Source organism: Dermacentor silvarum, chromosome 2 (assembly GCF_013339745.2).
Source record: "Dermacentor silvarum isolate Dsil-2018 chromosome 2, BIME_Dsil_1.4, whole genome shotgun sequence".
NCBI lineage: Eukaryota > Metazoa > Arthropoda > Arachnida > Ixodida > Ixodidae > Dermacentor > Dermacentor silvarum.
In genome coordinates, this window is record NC_051155.1 from 229,663,554 (window position 1) to 229,688,662 (window position 25,109).

General features: G+C 49.4%; 1 protein-coding gene across 1 annotated transcript; it reads right to left on the reverse strand.

The window, feature by feature from the left end:
• Positions 1–584: 584 nt before the first annotated feature.
• Positions 585–17,778, reverse strand: LOC125943584 (uncharacterized). Its single transcript, XM_049663032.1, has 5 exons — positions 17,351–17,778; positions 16,110–16,297; positions 6,739–6,997; positions 1,755–2,018; positions 585–828 (listed from the first exon to the last, which is right to left on the reverse strand). The coding sequence occupies exons 1-5, from the start codon at positions 17,776–17,778 to the stop codon at positions 594–596; spliced, it is 1,374 nt and encodes a 457-aa protein (XP_049518989.1). The 3' UTR covers positions 585–593.
• Positions 17,779–25,109: the final 7,331 nt, after the last annotated feature.

Genomic DNA, 25,109 nt, shown 5'->3' on the forward strand with positions numbered 1-25,109 from the left:
GGGTCCGGCCTTCGCTTATATATACATAGATATATATATTACGCAAGTCCTCATCACGATCACCACCGTCATCCGATCTCGATACGCTGCAAAGCGAAGACCTCTCACAGAGATATCAAATTGCCCCTAATCTGCGTCAGTCAAGCGCATTGCGCAAATTGCCGAATCTGATATCTAATCCTCCGCTTCGACCGCGTTTTCCTTCCAATGGCGCCCGTTTTAATATTCGAACCAACCGAGGGCTATCTGTTCCGCACAGTGCATTGCCTTCCCAAATCGACTGAGAAATTTCAGTTGGGATACGTATAGCAGCGTTTGTTCCATAATCGCCCGTCTCAATGTGTGGTATATGACCAGGAAGGAAGGGGGGGGGGGGGGGGGGTATTCCGTAAGAGTCCACCTAGTGGACTGTCCACTTCGGCTGTCACCATTGGCTGGCGCTTCGCGAGCGCGAAGGAAACTGGCTGGCACCTTCGCGCTCGTGAACTGGCACCAATGCCGACAGCCGAAGTGCCTCCCCCCCCCTCCCCCCCCAATTAGTGGTAGAAGAACGTGTGTATACACGTAGTTGTATGACCAATAAGAGAACTTCTTTAATCACGTCTCCGCTCATCGTCGAGTCGTTTCACAATGGCCCCTATGAGCGGGTACTCGGGCCCCCCGCAGCGAGCGGCGAAGTCGTCGTGCTCGGGGTCCCAGAAGCCGAGGCAGCTCGAGCCCGCTTCCTCGTGCACGGCGGCAACGAAGGATCGCGCCCGGGCCGGGGAGAGGAAGGAAACCAGGGCGCCGGAGCCCCACAGGCGGCCCACCGATGACCAGCCGTCCTTGCTATAAACGAAAGCGCCGGACGTGAAAAAAGGTCAAAGAAAGAATGGAAGGAAGTAAATATCCGGGATAGCTATAAGAGTGGCGCCGCGGCCTCTGACTGTGATTTCTGCTTCACGGACTACATAGGAACGCACCCAGCCAAGGCACTTTATGTATGCTGGTTGGCATGAAGCAAGGAGAGTTTATTTCCTTCCTTGCTGGTTGGCATGCGGACCGCCCGACCGCAATTGGACCGGAGCCCATGGTTTTCCAGTGAGGGGAATAGCGGCGGTAATTACTGTTCATTTGCTGGAAGCGCTGTATATGACACTGGCACCGATTCACAGCGGTCTGATCTTCTGTTATCATGGACTCCCTTTATGCTCTTATGTTAGTGTTTCATGTGCAATATTTAAACAGTCTGTCGTGCATTCCGTCTGCGACACGTTTCAAAGCCCAAGCGCCGGCCGTCATCTATAGAGATTACAGTAAGGCCATCGCGTAGCGTGAAACAGACGCACCGATCATGCGTCGTAAGCATATACGTTTGTTGGCCGCTTGAGATGGTTCTCGTATATATAGTTTTAACTTGGCTTCACGGTCGTTTCGTCTCGCCATGCTAGAACCCAAAATTGGTGGCCCCGAAGGCGTCAGTGCTGCATATTATCACGCGTTGCCTACATTGCTTTGCTTTTTTTTCCGGTTACCGTTTTCCACCGTATTATCACAGTCATCGATTTGTCGCTCGGCGTAAGACACGCCTCTCACGCTGTCACGTTCTTTTTTATTATTATTACTGTTTATTTACGCAGCTTCTCGGCGTGCTGGTACCCCAAGATGACGGCCACGATGCCAAACCATCTACACTTCGTCTGGGCTGTGCTCTACCCTGATTACTTTTTGCCGAGAACACATTAGGGCCATCAACAGCTTTAGCACGAGCTCACCTTGTCCTGGGCGTCCTGAGGAAGCGTGCCGTGCAGATGCGATCGTAGGGCACTAGCGTAGCGTTGGCTGCGGTCATCGCCACTCCTGCCAAGCTGACGGTGTGGCAGGCACGGGCGCTCTCGTTCCCGGCCAGCTCAGCGACCCGGCTGTGCCACCGAAGAGCCTCGTAGCCGTGGTACGACGGGCCCAGGGCGCCTGACGAGGACGATGGGTACGGGGCGGGAGCAACCAGCAGCGAGTCACGCCCTAAGATGGCCAGGAGCCTGCGCAGTCACGTTCAAGGGCGCTCACGCGAACCCGACAGAAGCGGCTCGAATCGACTTGCCGGGCTCCATGGCTAAGCACCACTGCGCGGGCTGTAGATGTTTACTCGGCTGGACTCGCTTTTAAAACGTATGCTTCAGTTTATGCGTTACCCACTGCTGCGGTGGCTCAGTGGCTGTGGCGTTCTGCTGCAGAGCACGACGTCGTGGGATCGACTTCCAGCTGTGCGGTGGCCGCATTTCAATGGACGCGCATCTAGTTAGAGTAAGGTACTCATTGAGAAAATACCAGGTGGTCAAAATGAATCTGAAGCCCTCCACTGCGGCGTGCGTCGTAACGCACTGTGCAGATTCGGAAAGTTTAACCCCCCAATTTAATTATGTTTGTAGACGTACCAGCCAATAACGGGCAGAGTCAGTATATACAGTTGGGCTGAAACAACCCGACCCCGAGATCGTTTAACAGAACTCGTTCCCGTCGGGACGGCGTCGCATCGGCAACTTACGTCGAGTTGAAATGGAGCGCGCTGACAGAACTACCGTATTTCTTTTTTTTTTTTTTTTCTTTTTGCTGGCTGCGCATAACCAACCCCACGCGTTCCCGTAAGCATGCACCATGAAAATGGGCCGAGGAAAGTAAACCTAACCTGAGCAGTCGGCTTGGCTCTTACATCATCGCGACAGGGAACTCGCATCGCCTTTAGTCAACTACTCTCTTTTTTTTTTTTTTACTTCCTCTGCTTCTCCTTCTTTTTTCTTTTTGTGTAATGTAGGGATGTGGGGGAAGGGGAGGAGGGTAGGACCATGTAATTAATCACCATGTCTGTCAACGCAGTAAGCCTGACAGCTTTCGCAACGCCACGCAGAACCGGATATGCGAGGCGCACGCGTTGTTACCTTGTTTTGACTCAGGCTATGCATGTATATATAAGAGAGCGCCGATGAGCGAGCAGCATCCAATAATTAAACTCGGCAATAAAGAAAACAGATAGCAGCAATTGTTGAAATTAAACTGAGTTGCGTTTTGAACCCCTAGCAGGCAATCAGCGCGTGCAAATGTGACTGTTCTAGGTAGAACTAGTCACAATTTATAAGCGCACGGGCAGGCATAAAAGAAACCAAGATTGCGTCGTAGGCCGCGCGACTTCTTGATTTCTTCCTCATCTGAGGAAAATATTAAAACGCCTTAGTCATCTTCAGACCCGTGACATAATAATAATGGGCGAGAGGAATCAGTTAAAATTAAGGGCTAGATTTTTTTGTTATTAACTGTCTTATATACGGAGCCAACAAACAATGAATCCAAGGAAAGCATAAAGGAGATTTAGAATTCAAGAAGGGCACGCTTATTCTTCTCTTTCAATTATTTTTTCGTTTCATTGTCTGTTGCCTTCATGTGATATTATACACAATATAAACAAGGCGAAAGTTCATAGGAAGATGGAGGCTTGAAATGACGAGCAGTAGTGGGACAAGGAGTGTCGACAACTTCGACAACGGGACCTGCCTTCGGGACAAGTCCCCTCGTTGAAGTGTTGGCTCCAGCGGCCTTCCATGTTCTACCCCTGTTCATAAGCAATGTAAAAACATAGACATTGCTTATACAGTTTGCGCCATTCCTAAGCTGATGTTCTGCCATGAATTCACTTTTGCAACTAACTAAAACCAGTATCATGCGAACCATTTGCAACAATCTTGCTATAAGCACCACCAAAGTTGAAACGGCCTAGTTTGCAAGGCAGCAGTCCACTCGGCGAGTATTTAACCACATTAAAATAATCCCGATAATCCCGTCTTATATTAAGAAGATCCAAATGTCTGTAAAGAGGATGCTGGGTGGCATGCGTGTAATGAAAAAAAGGGGCAAGGTAAAGCTCGGGAGAAGTACACCTCAGTAATGGTCAAATCCTCGAGCTTCGGTTTCAAGACGAAGCAATAAGATAGCTTCTCCACGTAATGAGTACAGACGAGAGCTGCGTCGGAAATAGAAAGCAATGAAGATTGAATGGAAAGGCAAAAGGAAACAAGATCGGCTTGTGAAGAGCTGCCATAGATACAGCAGAGTTAGATCCTGGGAACGAAGTGAACAAACATGAGACGGTGGCCGTATACAGTATATACTGTGGGAGCGTTCCTGAGTAAGAGAGATGTTGTTGGGCAGAGTTATCTAATTGCTTCTGCATCCCCAAGTGGCCCGTTCATTCGTCTTGAGCCGTATTGCTGGGAATTTCCTCGCATTATGGAAATGCGTTAATGCGATCGCTCGTGGTGCAACCAAGACGAGAATTTAGGCGGTCGAGACAGACCACATACTCGCAATATTTATTGCGCAAGCTGATTAATGTGTGCGTGTGTATAGTTTCGTTCTTCTTTTTTTCTTGGAGGACAGCGCCTATATTGACCAGAGCACACCACTAACCGCATAAGTACCCAACATTCGACTCGTGCAACACGCTAAAGGAAATAACCTGAGCGCTTAATTTGCACTGGCTGCTTAGGTTGCAATATGCCGTACTCTTTAAATGACGATTGAATGATTAGCAAACACTTGTAGGATTACCGACGGGCGCATATGAAATACACATAAACAGGTCAGTATACTGGACATCACCGATATTTATCACCTCAGCTGTATGTGCCTGGGAGTTTGTTTCTAAAAACCGCATTTCCTTCGGTGCCAAAAATAATGACATCATACATGTATTAGGTGGGCCGAGGAATATAAAACAATGTTGTATCCAGAATATAAGATCTTTGACCTGTTATGCCAAAGCGAGGACAGGAACACGCGTTTCAATCACGTTGTACGATTCATAGTAAACTTGCATGAAAACGGACCTACTGTCTTTATCAACAATTACCGGTTACTCTGCGCATGCGTCGCATATCCCGTGCATTGACTAAAGGACAGGTGCAGCACATAACCACTAAAGCACAACGCTTGTGTCTCTGGAGTGATTAAATGTCAAGACGTGTAAGACTTGCATATAAGTACTCTGCTCACCAACAGTGACGATTCATGGTTCTCAAGCGTGCTACAAGGGTCGTTTCAGCGACGACACGCTCTCTCCCCTCTCTCTCTCTCTCTCTCTCTCTCTCTCTACTCATTAAAGATCAAGAATTCGTGGGGAAGTGAAGATTGTCACTCGCCAGGATTAGTAGCAGCTGGATAAGTCAAACTGCGCGATATCCATGCACTCTAAGTTATATTAACTAAAATTCACTATTCATATTCTAGTAGGCTTTAGGCGTATATGTTCCAACTGTGAAACTGGGCCGTTCCGTGTTCAAGGAGTGTCCACTTAGTGGGAATCCCGAGAGCTGCACCAACTTCGAGACATGCCGTCATTCTTCCTAAATTGAAGATTAATTTGGATGTGCGTAACCCCTCCGCTAAAACGAGGATACAGTTGACCAGAACTTATCACCGCCGTTGTTCAGCGCAGCGGAACGCTGCGATCATTCATACGCAGTCGTAACAAACCGAATAGTCTGCCAGCATATCCTTATGAACTGACAATGCATCTTTACGAAACTAAGTTCTTATGTCTTAGGAAAACCTCTTCTTGGGTTAGTCGGTTCATGCGCGAAGCGGCAACCGCAGTGTCGACTGACACATGAAAGTTGACTGGAGTATAGCGTTCCCTTTGTCACCTTTCTTGTGTCCGCCGCGTTCGCTACGGTTGTCTATTTAATAGACAGTTTTAGTACTGCGTACGTAAGATCGCTACGTTCTGCAAAATGCGCATGTGCCGAACGCAACAAGAATGGTACGTGATGCGTACGCGGCGGCTGCGTACGTACGCACCCAATTCTTGCGCACGTGCGTGGGGAGCCTCACGTGCTGCTCTCGTGGTTCTCATTTGTTCGGGATAGCGCGAGACATTAGTAAAAGAACTGTTAGCCCTTCCACTGGGGTGAAGATGGAAGACCAGCGAAGCTGTACTATGGTGGGAATTATGTATTTCCGATTATGACTATCAGGATGTGATGGTGTAATTGCTTATTTGAACTATTAAAGAATGAGAAATATATATGATCCGGTGGTTTTCATTTATTTAGTGACCACAGGGATCATGGCCTTATGGTCGCTACGGTACACTGCCATAGGGTGTACGGCAAAAGTTGCCACGTTCTTCATAAACACGTCACCAACGCCGCGCGCGTTCGGTGCGAACGCGGGCAAAACGCCGCCGCCGTCGACAACAATTGTGCGCGTTGTTTGTGTGACCGCGCACAACCGCTGTCAAAACGCTGGCTACGTGGCGGAACGGCTAAACGCCGTTGTCGACACTGTTAGGGGAGAGGCGGGCGAGAGCCCAGAGAGAGTCGGCGGCACTAGGGTGCTAGCAACACCCCCTAGACTATCTAGTCTACGGGCTGTTGGTGCTAGGTTGCCTCGATGCCCTCCTCGCCCACCGCTCCCCTTCCACTGGGAAGTCGCATTTGCTCTCCGCCGTGCATTCTATTGCCGGACACTACCATCGTAGAGTGAGCTTCGCTGCTTCGCTGTAAAAAGAGCGCTAGACAAAATGCGCAGTAGGCTTACGTACGTAGGCGTTTCCTTGTACGAAAAGCGCTGTCCTGACATGCGCTGCCACGTTCCGCAAGGCGCTCGCGTGCTGCGTACGTATCATCATGCCGCAGTACTAAAACTCTCTAATAATGCCTTATGAATTAAGTACTTTGTTCGTTTCCCCGAACTCATCTGGGCACGCACGTGCGCACGTCGAGTGCCTCGGCCGTGGCAGCGTCCACGACGAAGCCTAGGCGGACGCCGTGGTCCCGCAGGGCAGCGCGCAGGTCTGCGGCGAGGCGCGTGACGCGCTCCCGGTAGATGGCCGACGGCCTGCGCCAGTGTAGGTACACGCAGCAGAACGCCGTGCGTCGCCGCACGTCCAGCAGCCGCGCCGTGAACTGGCCCGCGCGCCACGCGCCAAACAGCGCTGTCAGGTCGGTGTCGGTCTGGCCGGCGCCCACTGCTCCGACCCATGCATGATAATAGAGAGCTTTTGGATTAGGGAGGCGCAAGCGGCTTGCGTACGCAAGAACTAGGGGCCGCGGTACGGCGCATGCGCGATCACCTACATAGAAGTCTGCGCATGCGCAGTACCGTGGCCTTTACTTCTTGCGTACGCAAGCCGCTTGAAGGGCATGACACTGACACACTGAAGGGCTTGGCAGCCAACGGCCGGCCAAATACCAGCATCTTGAAAACGGCACCACTATAGGCACACACACGACGAAGAGAGAAGGCACGCGAAGGCGGCGATGACTAGCAACTGATTTATTGCACGGAAAAAAAGAAAAGGGATATATATTCACGCAAACAAAATTAGAGTCCCCGCATGCAAATTTTTGCACTGCGTAAACCGACCACGTTGCACACGTTCAAGGAGCTAATCTTTTCTTCAGACAGTGAGACTGACGGCGCACTGTTCTATCAGTCTATCGATGTTTGCAAAGGATTCAACCTTCTGGTAAGTTTACCAGAAGGATTGGACAGTCTGGTGCTGCCATTTTTGTCAACCAGCCCACCTGCACATATTCTGCTCTAAATAGCACCAGTTCGTACACGCTAAAATCAACATATAGAGCCGTTGTCCGACTTTACCCTAAAAATAACGGCGTATCTCTAGCGGCTTGAGTTTAACAAAGCAGGCAGCAAGAAGCAAACATCGAATGGTTTGCAAAGAGGACGCATTAAGCTAACAGCCCCATTCAATGCACCTCAACCAGAAATCTCTATCAGAAGCATCCACAGGGCAAGCAAAACGGCGTTTAAGGGGTTGTCCGGATTAAGTATGACGAAGGCTGCATATTCTACAAAATATGGTACACCATCTAGGGTTTACTTTTCTCACACAAGAATAATACGACATTCATGATTTTCAGCCCAAAAGTTGGAGTCAAAGAAAAATGTCGCGGTTTCATCCGAAAGGCGAAGCATCAATTGTGATAGCAAATTAGTAGAGAGCTATACGGAGTAAGGATAGTAGTTTTATCAGCTGTACAAACTTGGACATGTAACAGCCCCAGCAACGTGCAGAATTGTTGTCAACGCCGTCGCCGTTTCGCCGGCGTTCGCACCCAACGCGCGCGGTGTTGGTGACTGTTGCCGGTGCCTCTGGCGGCGCCGCGGAGGTTTTCGACGAGATCAGAATGGGACGCTCGTCGAGCAGCGTTGGAAGTCTTTACCACCTTTTCGCCTCACGTTTTATTGCGATAGCAATTATATGGACACTCAAAAGCAGATTTCTGCCGTCGGCGTCGCCGTCGCCGTAGCCGTCGCCGTCGCCGTCGCCGTCGCCGTGAGGTTCCGTATGACGTCAATGGAGATGAAATCGTCGCCGCGCGCCGCCGAACGCTGTATGTGCGAGTGAAAGGGAGCGAGGGACGCGCGCTTTCACGGGGAGTGAACGCACGGCGGAGAACAAACGCGCGTTCTGTACAAGTAGGCGTCTCTTTCCTCCTTTACAATCAGCATATATGTAGAGCAAACGCGGCTTCTTCTGACGCACGAAAGCCCGTGGGGGGGGGGGGCAGGGAAGGGAGGCGACGTTTAGCTGCGGCACTAAGTGCCTATTTATATCAGAGGCTCCGGCAACAGTCACCAACGCCGCACGCATTTTGTGCGAACGCGGGCAAAACGCCGACGGCGTCGACAACAGTGCTGTGTGTTGCCGGTGCTGCTGCATGTCCAAGTTTGTACAGCGGATAAAACTACTATCCTTACTCCGTATAGCGCTCTACTAAGTTGCTATCGCAATTGATGCTTCGCCTTTCGGGTGAAACTGCGACAACTTTTTTTATATAAATACGCATTTGGTGCCGCAGCTAAACGTCGCCTCCCCTCCCTCCATCCCGTCCCCCCACGGCCTTTGCCAAGACGGAAGAAGTCGCGTTTGGTCTCCGCCGTGCGTTCACTCCCCGTGAAAGCGCGCGTCCCTCCCGCGCTTTCACTCGCACATACAGCATACGGCGCGCGGGGACGATTTCATCGCCGTTGGACTTCATACAGAACCTCACGGCGACGGCGACGCAGACGGCAGAACTCCACTTCGAGTGTCCATATAATTGCTATCGCAATAAAAAGTAGGGACGAGATGAGCGCTGTCTTTCAAATGAAGGCTTATTGGGAACATGTGCCGATTACGTAACAAGCTCACAAGAAAATGGTGCTGTCAAAAGTGGGATGACAAATTCAGCGGTCACATGGGCGAGGTGAAGTTAAGTGTTATCTAGAAAAGTCCTGGTTGGTTAGGGCGATAAACGGCTGATTCACACAAGACTGCATATGCTTTCCAATAAGAGAAGCTTCGTCAATTTCACGGGTGTGCTAATCTGTATGCGTCATGAGAATGCAAATGTTAGTGAAATCTGGTAAAATTGCAGAAAGAGTCATAAAATGAATTCGGTTTATTGAAGGAATGATGCGCTTAAAAGAGTATATTTGTTCCAGTGAGTATATATAGGTATCGTTTGTTCTTTCGTTTCGTAATTTCATAGAGAACAGAGCCGGCAAACGGTACAGCTGCGAACGTACTACAGATGATAATGTGTATACACCGAGACGATACATGTGTGCCGCCTTGTGTTGAGCCCTGTTGGGGGATGACGTAATTCGCAGTTTTGAAACGTACGTCTGCAGGCGTCCTCGAGCAAAACCGCTTCTACGGTAAAAATTGGAGGACGCTTAAGCTTCGCCTTTAAGAGTAGAACGCGATAGCGTTATCGGGACCCGTTCGCATCGCATCGTTCGCAACCGGCAAGTAGGCTTCGTTCACTGCAACGTGGGAAAACCAGCTTACGAAGACCAAACTTACACCGATCCCCTTAAAGTCGGCTTCACTTTTAAACAGAAATGTATTGCTGGGAATACGTTTTTCCAGGGACAATATAAGTCGTCTTATATTAAAATGTGAAGGCCCTAGGTCTTTTTTCATCATTTTATTAATTGTTTGCAATTGCCCCGACGCGCGCGCGTGTCCAAAAGGCATTTGGCCGGCGAAGTCCCAATTTGACCTACATTGAGCCTACATGAAACAGCGTTGCATGTAGGCTCCCTAACCTGCCGTAGGGACCCTAACCTGCCGAGGATGTCAGCGCCATCTGGATAATATTTTCGCAAGTAGGCTACCCTAATGAGCCGGTGTTTTAAATGCGAAGCATTTCTTGGGGAACGTTTGCCACTTTGACAGTATCTATCTATCTATCTATCTATCTATCTATCTATCTATCTATCTATCTAGCCGCCTACGACTTTGTGATCTCATGGTCATTTCGTTAACTTGTCATGTACCAAAATTGGCATAGCATGACAAGAGTGTATGACGAACATAAATGATAGGTCATGACATGAATATCATGACATCTTTGTCATGTAGGTCATGAAACAGCCGCCTACGTCTTGGTGCTCTCATGGTCATTTCGTTAACTTGCTGTGTAACTGTAGTGGGTTCGGACATGGGGACTAAGTGAAGGAAACACTAAAGGATGATGGTAGAAGTCACAGTCATGAGCATGACCCAGCGAAAATGACAATGTCTGCGAAAAAAGATTAACACTCAAAAACCCTTGAAATCGATTCAGACGTCGGTAAAAAGTGAAGGAAATGCTAAAGGATGATAATAGACGGCATTGCAAAAATGACAATAACTCGGCGAAAAATTAATAACACTAAAAATTCACTAGAATGGGTTCACACGTGGGTACTAAGTGAAGTAAACACTAAAGGATGACGGTAGAATGCATCGTCGGTTTCCAGAGTGAGCGCTGCGGAGGCAGAGGAACTAGCGATAGCGTTAGCCATCACGACGAGACCGCAGTGGGATTGCGTCATAGTTCTGACGGACTCTCATACGGCATGCAGAAATTACTCCAGGGCCAAAATTTCCAGGGCTGCACATCGCATTCTGAATGGAGCGCACCAGCTGCCACCGTACATACAAATCGTGTGGACTCCGGGGCATGAGTCCTTACGTTACGCGGCAATCAGCAGGCACACGCCTACGCCCGAGCTCATGCACACCGGGAGCCGCGAGATGACCGCGCCGAGCAGTTCCAACCAGAGCCCATACCATTAACCTACACTCACATCCTACAACACTATCGCCTTTCACGAAGAACACTACCCCCACCTCATAATTCTCTGACGCGAGAGGAGGCCGTAATATGGCGAAAACTCCAAACAAACACATATCCACATTTGAGTCTTTACCACGCCATACACCCTGCGCTGTATTCCTAAAATGTCCACACTGTGATCAATGTGCAATACTTTACCACATGGTATGGGCTTGCGCAAACACACCCCAGCTAACACCCATAACACACCCCACCACACGGCAATGGGAGGCAGCGCTGTCCAGCTCCGACTCGACGGACCAGCTCAACCTGGTCAACCGAGCGAGAAGGGCAGCTAAGGCCACTGGACTCCTGGACTGAGGGGACCACCCACTGCAGAACGGGGGAGCTACCTACGCTCGCGTGCTCTTTTAGGGGCGAAGCTCCTTAGGGTGTGGGTCTGTCCCTCCTCTGTAGTATGTAGTAGTAGTAGTAGTAGTAGTAGTAGTAGTTGTCGTCGTAGTAGTAGTAGGTAGCCACGTCTTCTTTTATGAAAAACAATTTGCCGCGTATCTGCGTGCTTCGCTGCAAATGTCGTCGAAAGACGATAGTCTTCTGCCAGCCGTACTACATGAGTGCTGGTCTGATCCGCGGCCACCCGTGATGCTGTTCTCGTACAAATTCCGTCCTGGCATGAAGGTTTGTTTGAACAGATTTCATTTTACCGCATTATTTCATCAAGCGGCCATTTATGTTTTGCCCTGCCTCAGACAGTGCTTCCTTTATGTTGAATCGGCCGCATCTGGCTGGCATTGATAAAATTGAGGAGGCGCTGCGTGAGACATGGACGCCATCTGGCAATACATCGGGAAACATGAGCTTGTGCAGAGGGTTTCCTTCCTCCATGGCAGAGGGCGCTCGTCGGCGCGCAGTCGGGGAACGTCGTTCGTCGGCGCGCATAGCATGGCATTTTCAGCGCAGCTTAAGAAACTAGGGTCTTTAGAGTTACGTATCTATGTATTTTCTATTAAAGGAACACACCTCCTAATAGTTACCTAGTGATGTTGCGCCTCAGATATGCGTATGATTTACTTTGTGATCGATAACGTTCACAAGTATGAACAGCCGTACCAGTTTAAGTAGTGTGGGCGGTAAGCAAGTGGTCCAACTTTGGCCGGGTGGCTGAATCGGGTGACAGACAGACAAACAGACAGACAGACCAAATTTTCAGCGTTTAAGTTCCCCAAGAAAGACTATCGTCTTTAAAAAATTCCGAAAGTTGTGTCCGTAGCGCGGAATCGAACCAGGGACCCCTCGCTTCCGAACGCGCGGCGCTAACCACTACGCCACGAAGCGCACATGGACACACGCACCACGATGACGATAAATACCCAACATTAGAGACTTTTAGTATTGCGGAAAATGCTTGCGTTAGCGTTAGCGTGTTACGCACGCTAAATCTTTGCGGAACGCTGTTCGATAGAGTTTTAGTATAGCGTAAGGCAACGATGCGCCGCTAAGCGCAAAACCATCTAGCTCCGAGTAGTCAAAGCAGCAAACTGAGCAGCTCGACCAACCAAACTAGCCGTGTGGATCCACGCCAAGCCTTGAAACGAGCCTGCATGTCAAGCGTTCGAGCCGAGGGTGCCACCATGTTTGCAACGCTAAAAACTTAGCGAGCGTTTAGCGTCTCCGCTATATTTGAAAAATAGCGGACGCACGCTACCCGCAAAACTGAAATAGCGTTCTGAGCATGCGCAGTCTGACCCCGCTATTTTATTGCGTTTAGCGTGGCGCCATTTCCGCAATACTAAAACTGTCTATTAACGAAAGACTGCGCGTTCGAAACGCGCTGCCCAAGGCGGTGGCAAGTCAAGTCGAGGAGCGTTTATGAATACTGGGGTTATACTCTCTCAGCAGTCATGTGATGGCGTCGGCAAACGCGGTGCACGTTCCGGCATGTGTAAACGGCTGCGTAAGACGCTGTGGCCTCTCCCCCTTACTAGAGAGTACTGAACGTTTCTAATGCGTTTGTGCTAGCGTCCCCATAGACGGGAGATGGTGCAATTAAAATGAAGGGCGCTGTTATAAAATAGGAATGACGTCACATATGGCGCGTGTCATTGGTGGAAGTCAATCGTTCGATTTAGTGCGGCGAGACTGGGCGAATTACACGGAAGATTCACGGTTTACCGATGATTCCCTCCGGAGCTTCGCCCACTCATCATCATTCACCCCGTGGATATGCGGTGTTTTTTAATTAAAGTTTATTCTCTCTCTCTCTAGAAGTCATAGTCACGAGCATGAATCAGCAAAAATGACAATGACTCAGCGAAATGAGATTAACACTCAAATATCACTGAAATGCGTTCGGACATAAATGATAGGTCAATATATTTATGTCATGACATGCGTTTCATGTAAGTCATGAAACAGCCGCCTACGTCTTGGTGCTTTCATGGTCGTTCCCGTTAACTTGATCGGCTCCCCGCATTCTGCTTCGCATAACATCGATTCCCAGAGGGCGTGGGATCTGCCGGCTTTTTATGGTATAAAAGCTGGCAGAAGAGGTTTGTGTTTGAGTTGCCTAGTAACAGCATCATGTTTCCTCGTACATTGAAATAACAGTCCGACGCCACCATGTCTGTAGGTTGTGTTTAAGTTGTACTTTACCATTTTGCTGACTGATTTCACTGTGAGAAATTCAACTTTTGTTCACCAAAACCCTGCACCACAACGAAGGGCCTGCGCGGTCGGGGTGGTTCAAAATGATCTTCTGCAATAACGTGTTGCATACGGTGGCTGCGGATGATTTTAGGGGCGAAGCTCCTTAGGGTGTGGGTCTGTCCCTCCTCTGTAGTATGTAGTGGTAGTAGTAGTAGTCGTCGTCGTAGTAGTAGTAGTAGTCGTCGTCGTAGTAGGTAGCCACGTCTACTTTTATGAGAAAAAATTCCGAAAGTTGTGTCTGTAGCGGAATCGAACCAGGGACCCCTCGCTTCCGAACGCGCGGCGCTAACCACTACGCCACGAAGCTTTTTTTTTTTCTTTATCACTACGCCACGAAGCGCACATGGACACACGCACCACGATGGCAATAAATACCCAACATTAACGAAAGACTGCGCGTTTCTAACGCGTTTGTGCTAGCGCGTCACGGCCCGTGTAAGAAGCTGGTGTAAGACGCTGTGGCCTCTCCCCCTTACCCCCGTATTCATAAACGCTGATGGCGTCGGAAAACGCGGTGCACGTTCCGGCATGTGTAAACGGCTGCGTAAGACGCTTTGGCCTCTTCCCCTTAGAGTACTGCACGTTTCTAACGCGTTTGTGCTAGCGTCCCCTTAAGCGGGAGATGGTGCAATTATAATGAAGGGCGCTGTTATAAAATAGGAATGACGTCACATATGGCGCGTGTCATTGGTGGAAGTCAATCGTTCGATTTAGTGCGGCGAGACTGGGCGAATTACACGGAAGATTCACGGTTTACCGATGATTCCCTCCGGAGCTTCGCCCACTCATCATCATTCACCCCGTGGATATGCGGTGTTTTTTTTTCTGCCACGGACAACGCCGACAACAACACCGGATTTCCTGCGACACGGAGCTCAATTCACAAAGCTTTGGTACGTAAGTGCTGCTTTCCTACGGTCGCGTTAAAAAGTCACAGGCCTGCGCGGCACACGCAGCACAGTCACAGCGTAAGCTGGTGGAGCGGCTCAAGAGTAGCTCCAATTTGGGCACCACGCACAACAGGGTCTTCGCGGCAGTCTGTTCGCCTTGTTTTGACGAGACATCTGAACTGTCCGCCCGGCGTCGACGGTGAGCTGAGGCTTGTAATGCTCTCTGCACAGCAGTCTGCTGAGCCCAGTCAAGCCTTACAACTGCAACTTGCATGTCGGGCGCGCCGCGTTTGCAACCATCTTAACTAGATGGCGCCACCACACTGGCAGAATATCGGCAGCTCAGGAGCACGTTGATTGCGTGCCTCGTCTGAATCGCATATTGTCGTCTGTGCCTGCGGACGCTGCGTTCGCAGGCATCTTACCTAGATGGCGCCACCATACTGGCGGAGGCTCGAGTCGTCTCCCCCTGCATGCTTTCCTTATATATGAGTATTTTCCGCGCCCCGATAGCAATCGCTTGCGTGGCGCAGCGCTAGAGTATCCGGCTCCCACGCAGCGGGCGCGGGTTCGATCCCGGCGGGAATCGGGTACTTTTTTCGCGTTTCCGGCGAAAGCGGTTACGCGGCGGGAGCTGCGGGCGGCGGCATCATCGCGACACGAAACGGCTATTGGAATGAGCCCATAACAGCTTACGCTGTAAAATGTTCGGTACGTAGGTGCAAGCACGAAGATGGGGCGTTCTTCTCTCCATTTAACGCAACAGCGTTAAGCTCCCCGTGTCGCAGAAAATCCGACATGGGCGTGCATGTCAGCGTCCATGGCGGAAATAATCATCCCCAACAAACCAGCGCTTGCATGTAGACGCTCCCCACGGCAGGTCAAATTGGGACTTCGCCTGCCTGTTTTGGACACTCGCGCGCATCGGGGCAATAGCAAACAATAAAATAATGAAAAAAAGGCTCTAGGGCCTTCACATTTTAATATAAGATGACTTGTATTGCCCCTGGAAAAACGTCTTTCCAGCAATGCATTTCTGTTTAATAGTGAAGCCGACTTTAAGGGGATCGGTGTAAGCTTGGTCTTTGTAAGCTAGCTTTCCCAAGTTCTGTGTTGCGGTGAAGCCCACTGAAACAAAAATGCGATGTGAACGGGGCCCGATAACGCTGTCGTGTTCCACTCTTAAAAGGCGAAGCTTAAGCAAGCGTCCTCCAATTTTCGCCAAGGCTTAGCATATAAATTAAAATTTTTATTTTCGCATTTCGCCGCTGAGCCGCGCAACGTGTGGCCGATGAGGCTATTTGCCTCGCGCGCGTGCGTTATCTTTCATAAAGATGACGACGTACATACATCATCATGCACAGGCGCACGCGAGTGGTAAGCGTGAGTATATTCTGAGCATGCGCACCTTTGACGATGATCGCGATCGGCTTGTGGGCGCTGGCTAGTCCGGCAATGCTCTGCAGCGCCTGCGTGTCTTCGGGCGCCGTGTTCACGGACAGGCAGCAGTATGCCACCACGTGACAGTAGGTGTACGGAAACGTGTCGGGACTGTAGCCCGGCCGTCGGTTCTGCTCGTGGTACACGCACACGAACCTGCGGTGAATTGACTTCGTCATATACACATATACTTTGGATGTGGTTGTTTAGTGTGACATTATGCGGGATCTGGGCATTACGTGATACGATGTAAAACAAACGCGAGTGTAAGGACTCCTCGGGGGATGTCTAGCACGATTTGGTAAGGTATGGTGTGGAATGGTACACGAACCTGAGTAGAATCTTTCTGTTTGCGTATATATTACATAACGAAAGTTCTGTAAGTTACGTATTTTAATGTATACACTTTGTATACGAAAAATGCGTACATCAAGAATACTCAGTAGTCATCTCGTAAGAAGACAGTACCAAACCTTACCCTCACATGAGTCAATTGATTTCCTTTTCGCGGTTTGCTCCTCGCGAATATTTGTACTCGACGACACATGGCGCTCACGAACCTGAAGAAAGCTGTCGCTCAAGAAATAAATCAAGGGCCCACAGCTTATAGAATTACTAACAACGCGCTCTCGTGTCAAGGGGACACTAAATAGGAAAATAAGTTGGGCTGTATAAAGTAAATTATCATTCTACACTATAAATGGAATCGCGTTTATCATCAGACAGGTTATCGTGGTAGGGCAGAAAACACTCAAACATGAAGGGCAGGCGGCAACGCCACTGCGAAGTTCCCGTACAGCTCGTTCTGACGTCATGACTTTTGACGATGTCTGCCCGGGTCCAATACTTTTTTTATCAGTAAAGAAAGACTTATCAGTAAAGAGAGACTACATCGTATTGTAAAGTTCTAAGGACAAAGACTGAACTAAGCAAGTTTAGAGAACCCTTGCTGTGCCGACAACGGATTCGGTTATTTTTTTCAGCCGTAATGATAGACTACACTGTATTCGAAAAAAGCCAAAGAATGTACTTAGAAAGTTTACAGAAACTTTGCTGCGCGACTATGACCCAAATACGAGAAACCTGCCAATTAATTGCCGCGAAATTAACGAAAACACACTTTTGCCAGTCTAAACTGATTAAGGGGGTTTCTGTCTGGCGACAAGACTTGGAGTTGTGCGCCAGCGCCTCCTGCAAGTGCCCGCGCACCTGGTGTTTTCGGGTATGGCGACACCCACTCCTGAAGACGCGGCGAAGTCCCCGTTCTGCGGGCGCTTGCTCCGGGCTACCCCAAGCGCGCCGCCAGGGTGGCTTCGCCTCGCGTCCCCGACCGCGGCCAGCGTTCCGGCCCTGCGCACCGTGAACACCACGAAGAACGCGACCAGCACGCAGAAGGTGGAAAGGGCCAGGCCGTTGACCAGGACCAGGAGGTGCGATCGCGAAGCCGGCGAGCCGCCGCTGCCGCCACCGCTGGCTTGACGCCGCCGGCTGGCGGTCAGTCTCGACGACGGAGACCGACCTCTAGTCTTGCCGGCGTCAAAGCGCCGGCTTCCCTGCACTTGCGCCGCGTTTCCCTTCTGCGGCGAACGGCGCGGGCTTCGAGAAGTCGTACGATGCTTCTTCGTCGGCGGCCCCATAGTTCTGAACGTTGCCTTCCTCGCTCGCTCCTCCAAAAATGGAACTTACCCACTACGGGGTTTGCCCACGAAACTGGCGAAATGGGAACTATAGGGTGCCTCGCACGAACTGTTGTATCGTGCCACTTGCGCCCAACTCGTAAATCCTCTCTGGCATATAGCTTCGCATATAGTCGTCATGTACTTCGCCACCTCCAACATCACTATAAATAGAGTGTCAGAACTACTACGCGCTTGCGTGGCAGTGCCAGCGTGGTATGACGTAATGAAACCTATTTAAAGGTCTGCATTTTGAATAAACGCGTTCTTCAATGTCCGAAGTCTCTTCCATATATCCGCGTCACGTCTTGTCCGAGCGGGACGCTCCTGAGTCTAGGCTTGCCGGCCTAGACTGCCGGCCGGCCCGCCGCCACACCAAAAATAAAAAAGGACCGTGTACCTCGAGACATTTGACTTGTCGGTAACCTATTTAATTAACGTCTCAGCACCAACAGAGCGCACAAAAATAAACACAATGCCAGTGTGCATTTACGAATTTCTGTCTTGTGTGCTAACAAATCAGAAAGATAAGCAGTTTATGAAATGCTATAAATTCTGCCACTTCATTTCTGCTTCTTTGGCATAAGGGAAACTGGCGCGCGCATGTACTCTTCCGCACCGTGCTGCGCTGTTGTAAGAAGAAAAGCGGTGGAATGCGGCTGCACCACAGGCAGGCAGCAAACGACGCCTTATGGTAGCCATTTCATGCTTACATGTATACTCTCGATTGCGGGAGAGCCAGCATTTTTTTTAATGTCTTCTTATTTCTTTTAAATGTGCCGCCCGATTCATGAACAACCCACAGTTGTGGGTATATGCGCAGATTATGTAAATCATCATCGTGAGCAACACGCGGCGATGATCTTAAGCAAGTAGTTCCCCTTGGCACGGTAGAAGTATACGTGCGATTGCGGCCTTATGGTTAAGAAAGTAGGGGCATAAAAAGGCCAGAAATGTTTGCTTTAATACATTAGTGGTGCTCTTGACGAGGGACATTCGCAGCGATGAGGATATTTAGGTATCATTTCTTTTATCATGGAGGTATTTTTCAAGACAGCAGCAGCACCTAGCGGCCATGGTCAGTAAAATCCGGGAGGACTCGGAAAGAAATCTTCGCCTTGAATTCCTTGCTTAATACGGCCCCAGATTTGGCATCGCCGACTCGGAGAACGAACTCGATCGAGTGTGTGCATGGATTTCTCAGACCTGTTCGATATCTTCAAGACAGGAGCTTTATATTACACCAGTTGCTGTTACGGGGCGTTCTTCCCAATAATAATATGGTGTAACGCAAACGAAATGCAGTCAGATTCCAAACCCACCTCGTGGTTCGTCCCCGCGCCCGCAGTGTCGCAGCCGAGCGCGATCTGAACTTTTCCAAGAACAAAGCAAAAACAAACAAAAACAAACTAAAATACAGTTTCCAGTCGGCGGGCACAACGCAGTTCGGCACGCTGACAAGATCTGCGAGGCATTTTATCTGAAAAAGAGAGGAAGTATGCACTGTATTCACTGATATGTATGCGTGATCCTGTGTTGGATTACTACTAAGAATCGGTCCTGGAATACATGACCATACATTTGAATACGAGAGAGGAAAACGTCCTCTACATCCATCTCTGACTTTGCACTTTCCTTCTTCCGTTAACTAGTGTCGCAGTCCGGGCTTGTTGGTGCGTCATCTTGGAATACTAGAGCAGCGCCAGCAACACGCGAACACAAGAAAGCGCCGTGTCTGTGTGTTCATGCTCTCTCCTGTGTCCTCGTCTTGCTTGCGCAAGACGGGCATTCTTCCGTGAGTTTGCGAAACAGAAAAGTTAGCCACCGGAGCTGCATGCTTATTAGAAATTGGGCCAAGACTTTGAAAGAAGACGACGAAGTAGCACAGTCAGAAAAATAAACTCTTATGCATATACGTATATAGCTTCACCTATATCTCCATCTGTGTAGGCTTAGCGAAGCCTGCACGTAGGAACTTGAAGCGAATATCCGAGACTTTGGACGCTTACATGACTAGACACAAGACGTCACTGCGACTGGCGACAGAAAATTTCTGCTCACATTGTCATTACAATTCAGGAGGTGGCTTGAGGTCGAATTTTCCCGATCAACAAAAACGCTCTATCAGTGTGTTGTATTTATTCCTTCACTCTTAAATTACTTTGAGAAAAACGCTGAAGAAATAAACAACGTCATCATACTTGGTGTCATTATTATTATACTTATTAGGCATTTTATTTGCTGTTGGTTGTAGCGTAAATGATAAAGCTGCTACAGGATTAGACTACCAAAAATACTAAATTACACAAAGCAAAAATCACAGGTTGTCATTGAGGCTTCCGCCGCAATAGCGAAAACACAGCTTGCATAAGCCATTTCGTTTCCGCATTACTTCGAAAGTTATTCTGTTGGCTCCAGTAGCGCACCCAGGATGTCTGCCGGGGGGGGGGGGGGGGGGGGGGAAGCAAGCACATAGCATAATTTGCAATTTCCTTGCTTTAGCCAGAGAAATAAAGCAAGAAAATTGCATATTATGCGAAGTGCTTGCTTCCCCCCCCCCCCCCCCCATCCTCCCACACATAAATTCAACCCCCCCCCCCCCCCCCCCCCCAGCAGACATCCTGGGTGCGCTACTGGAGCCAACAGAATAAATTTTCGAAGTAATGCGGAAACGAAATGGCTTATGCAAGCTGTGTTTTCGCTTTTGCGGCGGAAGCCTAAATGACAACCTGTGATTTTTTTTATTTGTGTCATTTTGTGTTTTTGGCAGTCTAATCATGTCGCAGCTTTATCATTTACGCTACAACCAGTTATGTTTTCCTGGCAAAGGCATTTTTACATGTGTCTACAGCATACAAGTATTTCAGTTGCTTTTCTTTCCCCACGACTACTCAACTTTCTTTCGCTGCCATTTATTTAGCGTTTTCGGAAAGCTAGTCATGCAACAGTCATTCATTCTTGAAAAGCTTATTTGCAACCAGGCTCTAAAGATTCATAATTACAATTATTTATATTGTGTTCAAAACTGATCATTTGTCTATGAGAGCCGTTTTCTTTTTCTAATCAACACAGGCGTGGTAGTTAGTTATATCGAAATAAATATTCCTGCAGTAAACATATGCGTCTGCGTTTAGCTATACGATTCGACATTCTATGCTTAAATTTGTATTCGGTTCGTATTGATATGGAAAGTTGATATGGAAAGTATAATATGGAAAGAGCCAATCAAAGCTTTACTTTAAATACATGCATATTGATATGTATAATACTGTTTCCCTAAACGGGGACAGCAGAAGACCCCCGACGACGAGACGCATACATAGCACACAATCGACTATGCATACGTCAAGGTCGTCGTCATCATTTCTAGTGCTCAGCGCAGAAACTTTAGACAAGGCGGAACAAGAGAAGAGACAGACATATGCGTTTCCGTGCTAAGCACTATAAAAGATGCCGCACCAACAAGACCAACAGTCAACCCTTGCAATGTCATCATCGCCTTCTGTTCACGTCTAGCAAGCGCATCAAGTGTCCGACTTAGCTGCAAGCAAATCACCTGTTTCAAAACTATGAAACACAAGCGCACCAGCCAGGTGGGCATTCAAGTAGCGCTGCGCGCCTATACATTATTTTATGCAGCTCCAAATGAATCTCTAGCACATGTAAAAAAGACAATCTCAAATTACTACTATCCGAAACGAGAGAAAAATGAGGGATGGAGAAAGATCCCATGTTGCTTCCATTTCTTAAGGACACCACAAATACTACTAGTACTACCGTCACAATTGGCATCATCATCATCATCATCATCATCATCATCATCATCATCATCATCGTCATTAGTCAATCAATTTATTTCGTCAGTTTCAGCAAATAGACAGAGGAGCGGCACATAAAAGTTTACATTCGGCAGCTCGACGAGGCAGCAGCCCCGACTGCTATAGGCTTCACAGCAGCACGAAGACAGATTACATCATCAGAACGAAAGTAACAAGATAACAAATATAATAACATAATTACAGATTACTTTATAAGTCATGATTACTGATTACATCATCGAGAAAAGATTAACAACTTCACAAGTATACAAGAACCTAATTCTGAAGAATCTCTACGTTATAACGTTATGGTGTCGCGGTAACAAATTCCAAGCCTAACTTGCTTGAAGCACAGGTGCACAAATCAATATTTACATGTTCATAATGTTTCAAAAGACATAGCGACACATAAACCCTTTTCGCGGAGTAGTTTGCTCGAGAGGAACGAGATGGCGCTTCCGGCGGCGCAGCGACAATCTCTTCACCCTGAGCCGGACCATTGATCTGGCCCGGAAGGAAGTCGCGGGGTCTGGTCGCGTGCTTCCTCGACGTAGCAAAGGCGTATGACAGCGTCCCTCATGAGCCGATGCTGAGCCGAATGTCGGCCCTGAATATGCCACCACCGCTGGTAGACATGCTACCAAGACTGTACCAAAACAACACAGTTGTTGCCTGTCTGGGCGGCGCCCAATCGCTACCAGTGCCGGTGCGCCTCAAGCAAGGCTGCTCGCTCTCCCCGCTGCTATATGTTTCGGGGTTGGAGCGAAGCCTGATCGACTGGAGGTTGGGCTTCCCGTTCCGGTTTCTCAGAGAGGGGCTACCCGACACCTGGGTGCTGCTTGGACTGGCCTTCGCCGACGATCTGGTGCTCCTGGCGGAAACTGTCGTCGACCTCCAGTGACTCGTCACACCTGAGCGTCATCCATCTCGCCCGCCTCGGCCTCTGCTTCAACCCAAAGAAATCCGCAGTTATACAGTTCTCTGGCAGACCAGAAGTGAACGCGGTGCTCTTACCGGACAATGACAATATCCCATGGGCCACTGAATGTAGCTATCTTGGTGTTACCCTCTCTGCATCACCGGATCTCCTGGGGGCACACGAAGAACAGTTGCGACAAGCATGCCGGAGAGCCAGTGCCGTGCTGCGCCGGCGGTCACTGTGGGGGTGCAACCGCTATAGACTCGTTCGCGAGCTATGAAAGGCTGTCCACCTCCCAACGCTAACCTTTGCCAATGCAGTGGTGCGCATTCCGGCCGGCACCCGAGGGTGGCTGGAGCGCGGGCAGCGCGAAGTGGGACGCGTGGCTCTCGGCTGCCACGGACGCGTGGCCATTGGCCATTCAGGGCGACTTGGGGTGGTCGTAATTCGAGGCGCGAGAAGCGAGCAGCAAGGTGGCATTCGAGGATCGACTACGCCAAATGGAAGACCAGAGATGGGCGCGCCGTGTTTTCTGATACATGGGCTTCAGGGGCACCCAGACTGCATGGGCCACTCGAGTGCGCAAGCTGAGCCGCAAGTTCGGCTTCCGTGCCCAGCCACTACAGGCGTCAGGCGCTCAGAAGCGGAGCCACGCGGCGCGACAACGCGTACGCGAGGTCGAAATGGAGCAGTGGCGCTCTTCCATGCTTGGCAGATCGACCCTTGAGCTCTACCGCTCGCACAAGTCCACCCCAGCTACGGAGAACTTCTACGACAACGACACGGGGAGTGCGCTGCTCGGCACGGGGAAGCGCGCGCAGGACCACTCCGGACCCTCCTATACCGGCAGCGCTTCGACACAACCCCAATTTTAAAACCCAATGGTGCAAAGTGCCATCTGCCGGGCATATGGGGAGGCTCAAGAGTGAGCGATGCATGTCGTTGTCCAGTGTGTTGGGGTGTCGCGAACTCACCTAGAGGGTATACCACTCTTTCACAAGCGTTTGGCTTTGAGGCCCACGACGTCGCGCCGTCCCCGGTGGTGGCGACAACCAAATAGAAACGGCGACAGTGGTGGTGGCTGACCCGGCAGCCCGGCCTCGGAGACGCTAGAGACAAGAGTGCGGCCGACAGTGTCACTGACTCACAGGGCGCCCAGTGATCCGCTCTGAGTGTGTGCCCCTTGTCATTTTTTGGTCTTTTTTTTTTTCTTTTTTGCTGTGACGTAACGGCTAGGGTGCAAAACTTGCGCCCCCCCCCCCTGAATACAAAGGGGAAAGCCACATCATCATCATCATCATCATCATCATCATCATCATCATCATCATCATCATCATCGAACATTGCTTCAAGTGAAAGTGCTCGAATGCAAAACCATTACCGCTTCTACACTGCTACTGCGCGATCAGCTGTCGGAATTTCAACTGGGTGATCGCTAACACACTATGCTCCATTCATGCTTCAGAATGCGGAACGGATGAGGGAATGCGTGGGCTGTAGCTGGCTGCAAAAACAGTGACTCGCATATTAAGGAATGGAATGAATATGTCTGGGCCAAGTTCACGGACCGCTGCTACACAGGGACTGCCTGTGTTGCCAGCTCTTCGTGATGCACGGCTCCCCTCGAGGATAAATAAAATTTATTCATCCGCCAGCGTTGTGTCGCTAATCTCTAAGGAAAGGTCTTCAACCCTGGAACGTCGGCAAGAGTGAGTGCCACGCGTTACACAGTGACAAAGGGAGTAACGCCGCTTCCTGGCATAGTAAGTTTCTCGCGCGTAATCTGCACACATCCACCCCAACTCACCCTCAAACTTAACGTCCACTCTATCACACACGTATCAAAAATAAGTGAATAGCCACACTCTTGAATCAATGCGCCGAAGAATGGGTGACGGACTACACCAACAGCACACAAATGCCCCAGATATGAACGTTTCGTGATGGTCCACAGATTAAATGAGTGACTAGCGATAATACATCGTTGCTACAAGCTATTACAAAGTACAGAACGTTTATGTTTCAAACGTTGTGAGGTGCAAGAATAAATCTAAAGCAAATGAGCAGACGCGCGAGTGATTAGGCAGCTAAACAGTTAGACTGATGAGCATACCAAGGAAGGTTACTGAGTCAGAAATATGACAAACCACTGCGTCAAAGTGAGTAGCAAATAAAGACGAATGGCAAAAAAAAAAAACAATACGATACGATACGTTATCCGTATACCGTATACGATATCCACGCCAAAACAGCGGTTTGCTGAGCAGCACTGGCATCATGCACATGCATTGTAAACGCGGAGGCAGCTGAGGCAAGCAATGGACGCGTCACCACGTGATCAAACATGGCGGCGCCCATGGGATTGCCGTGAAAAGGTTGTACATAGCACAGGCGTGGCGTTCCTGTATTTGAACGCGTGGTCGGTGCCTTCCACGTTTCACCTCTGCTTGTCTCATTACACCGCTTTTTCTTTTCTAAACAAGAAATCGTTAACGAATACTATAAATGTTCCTTAATTTCAATTTTAAATCCCACACTTAAGCTACAGTGGTATA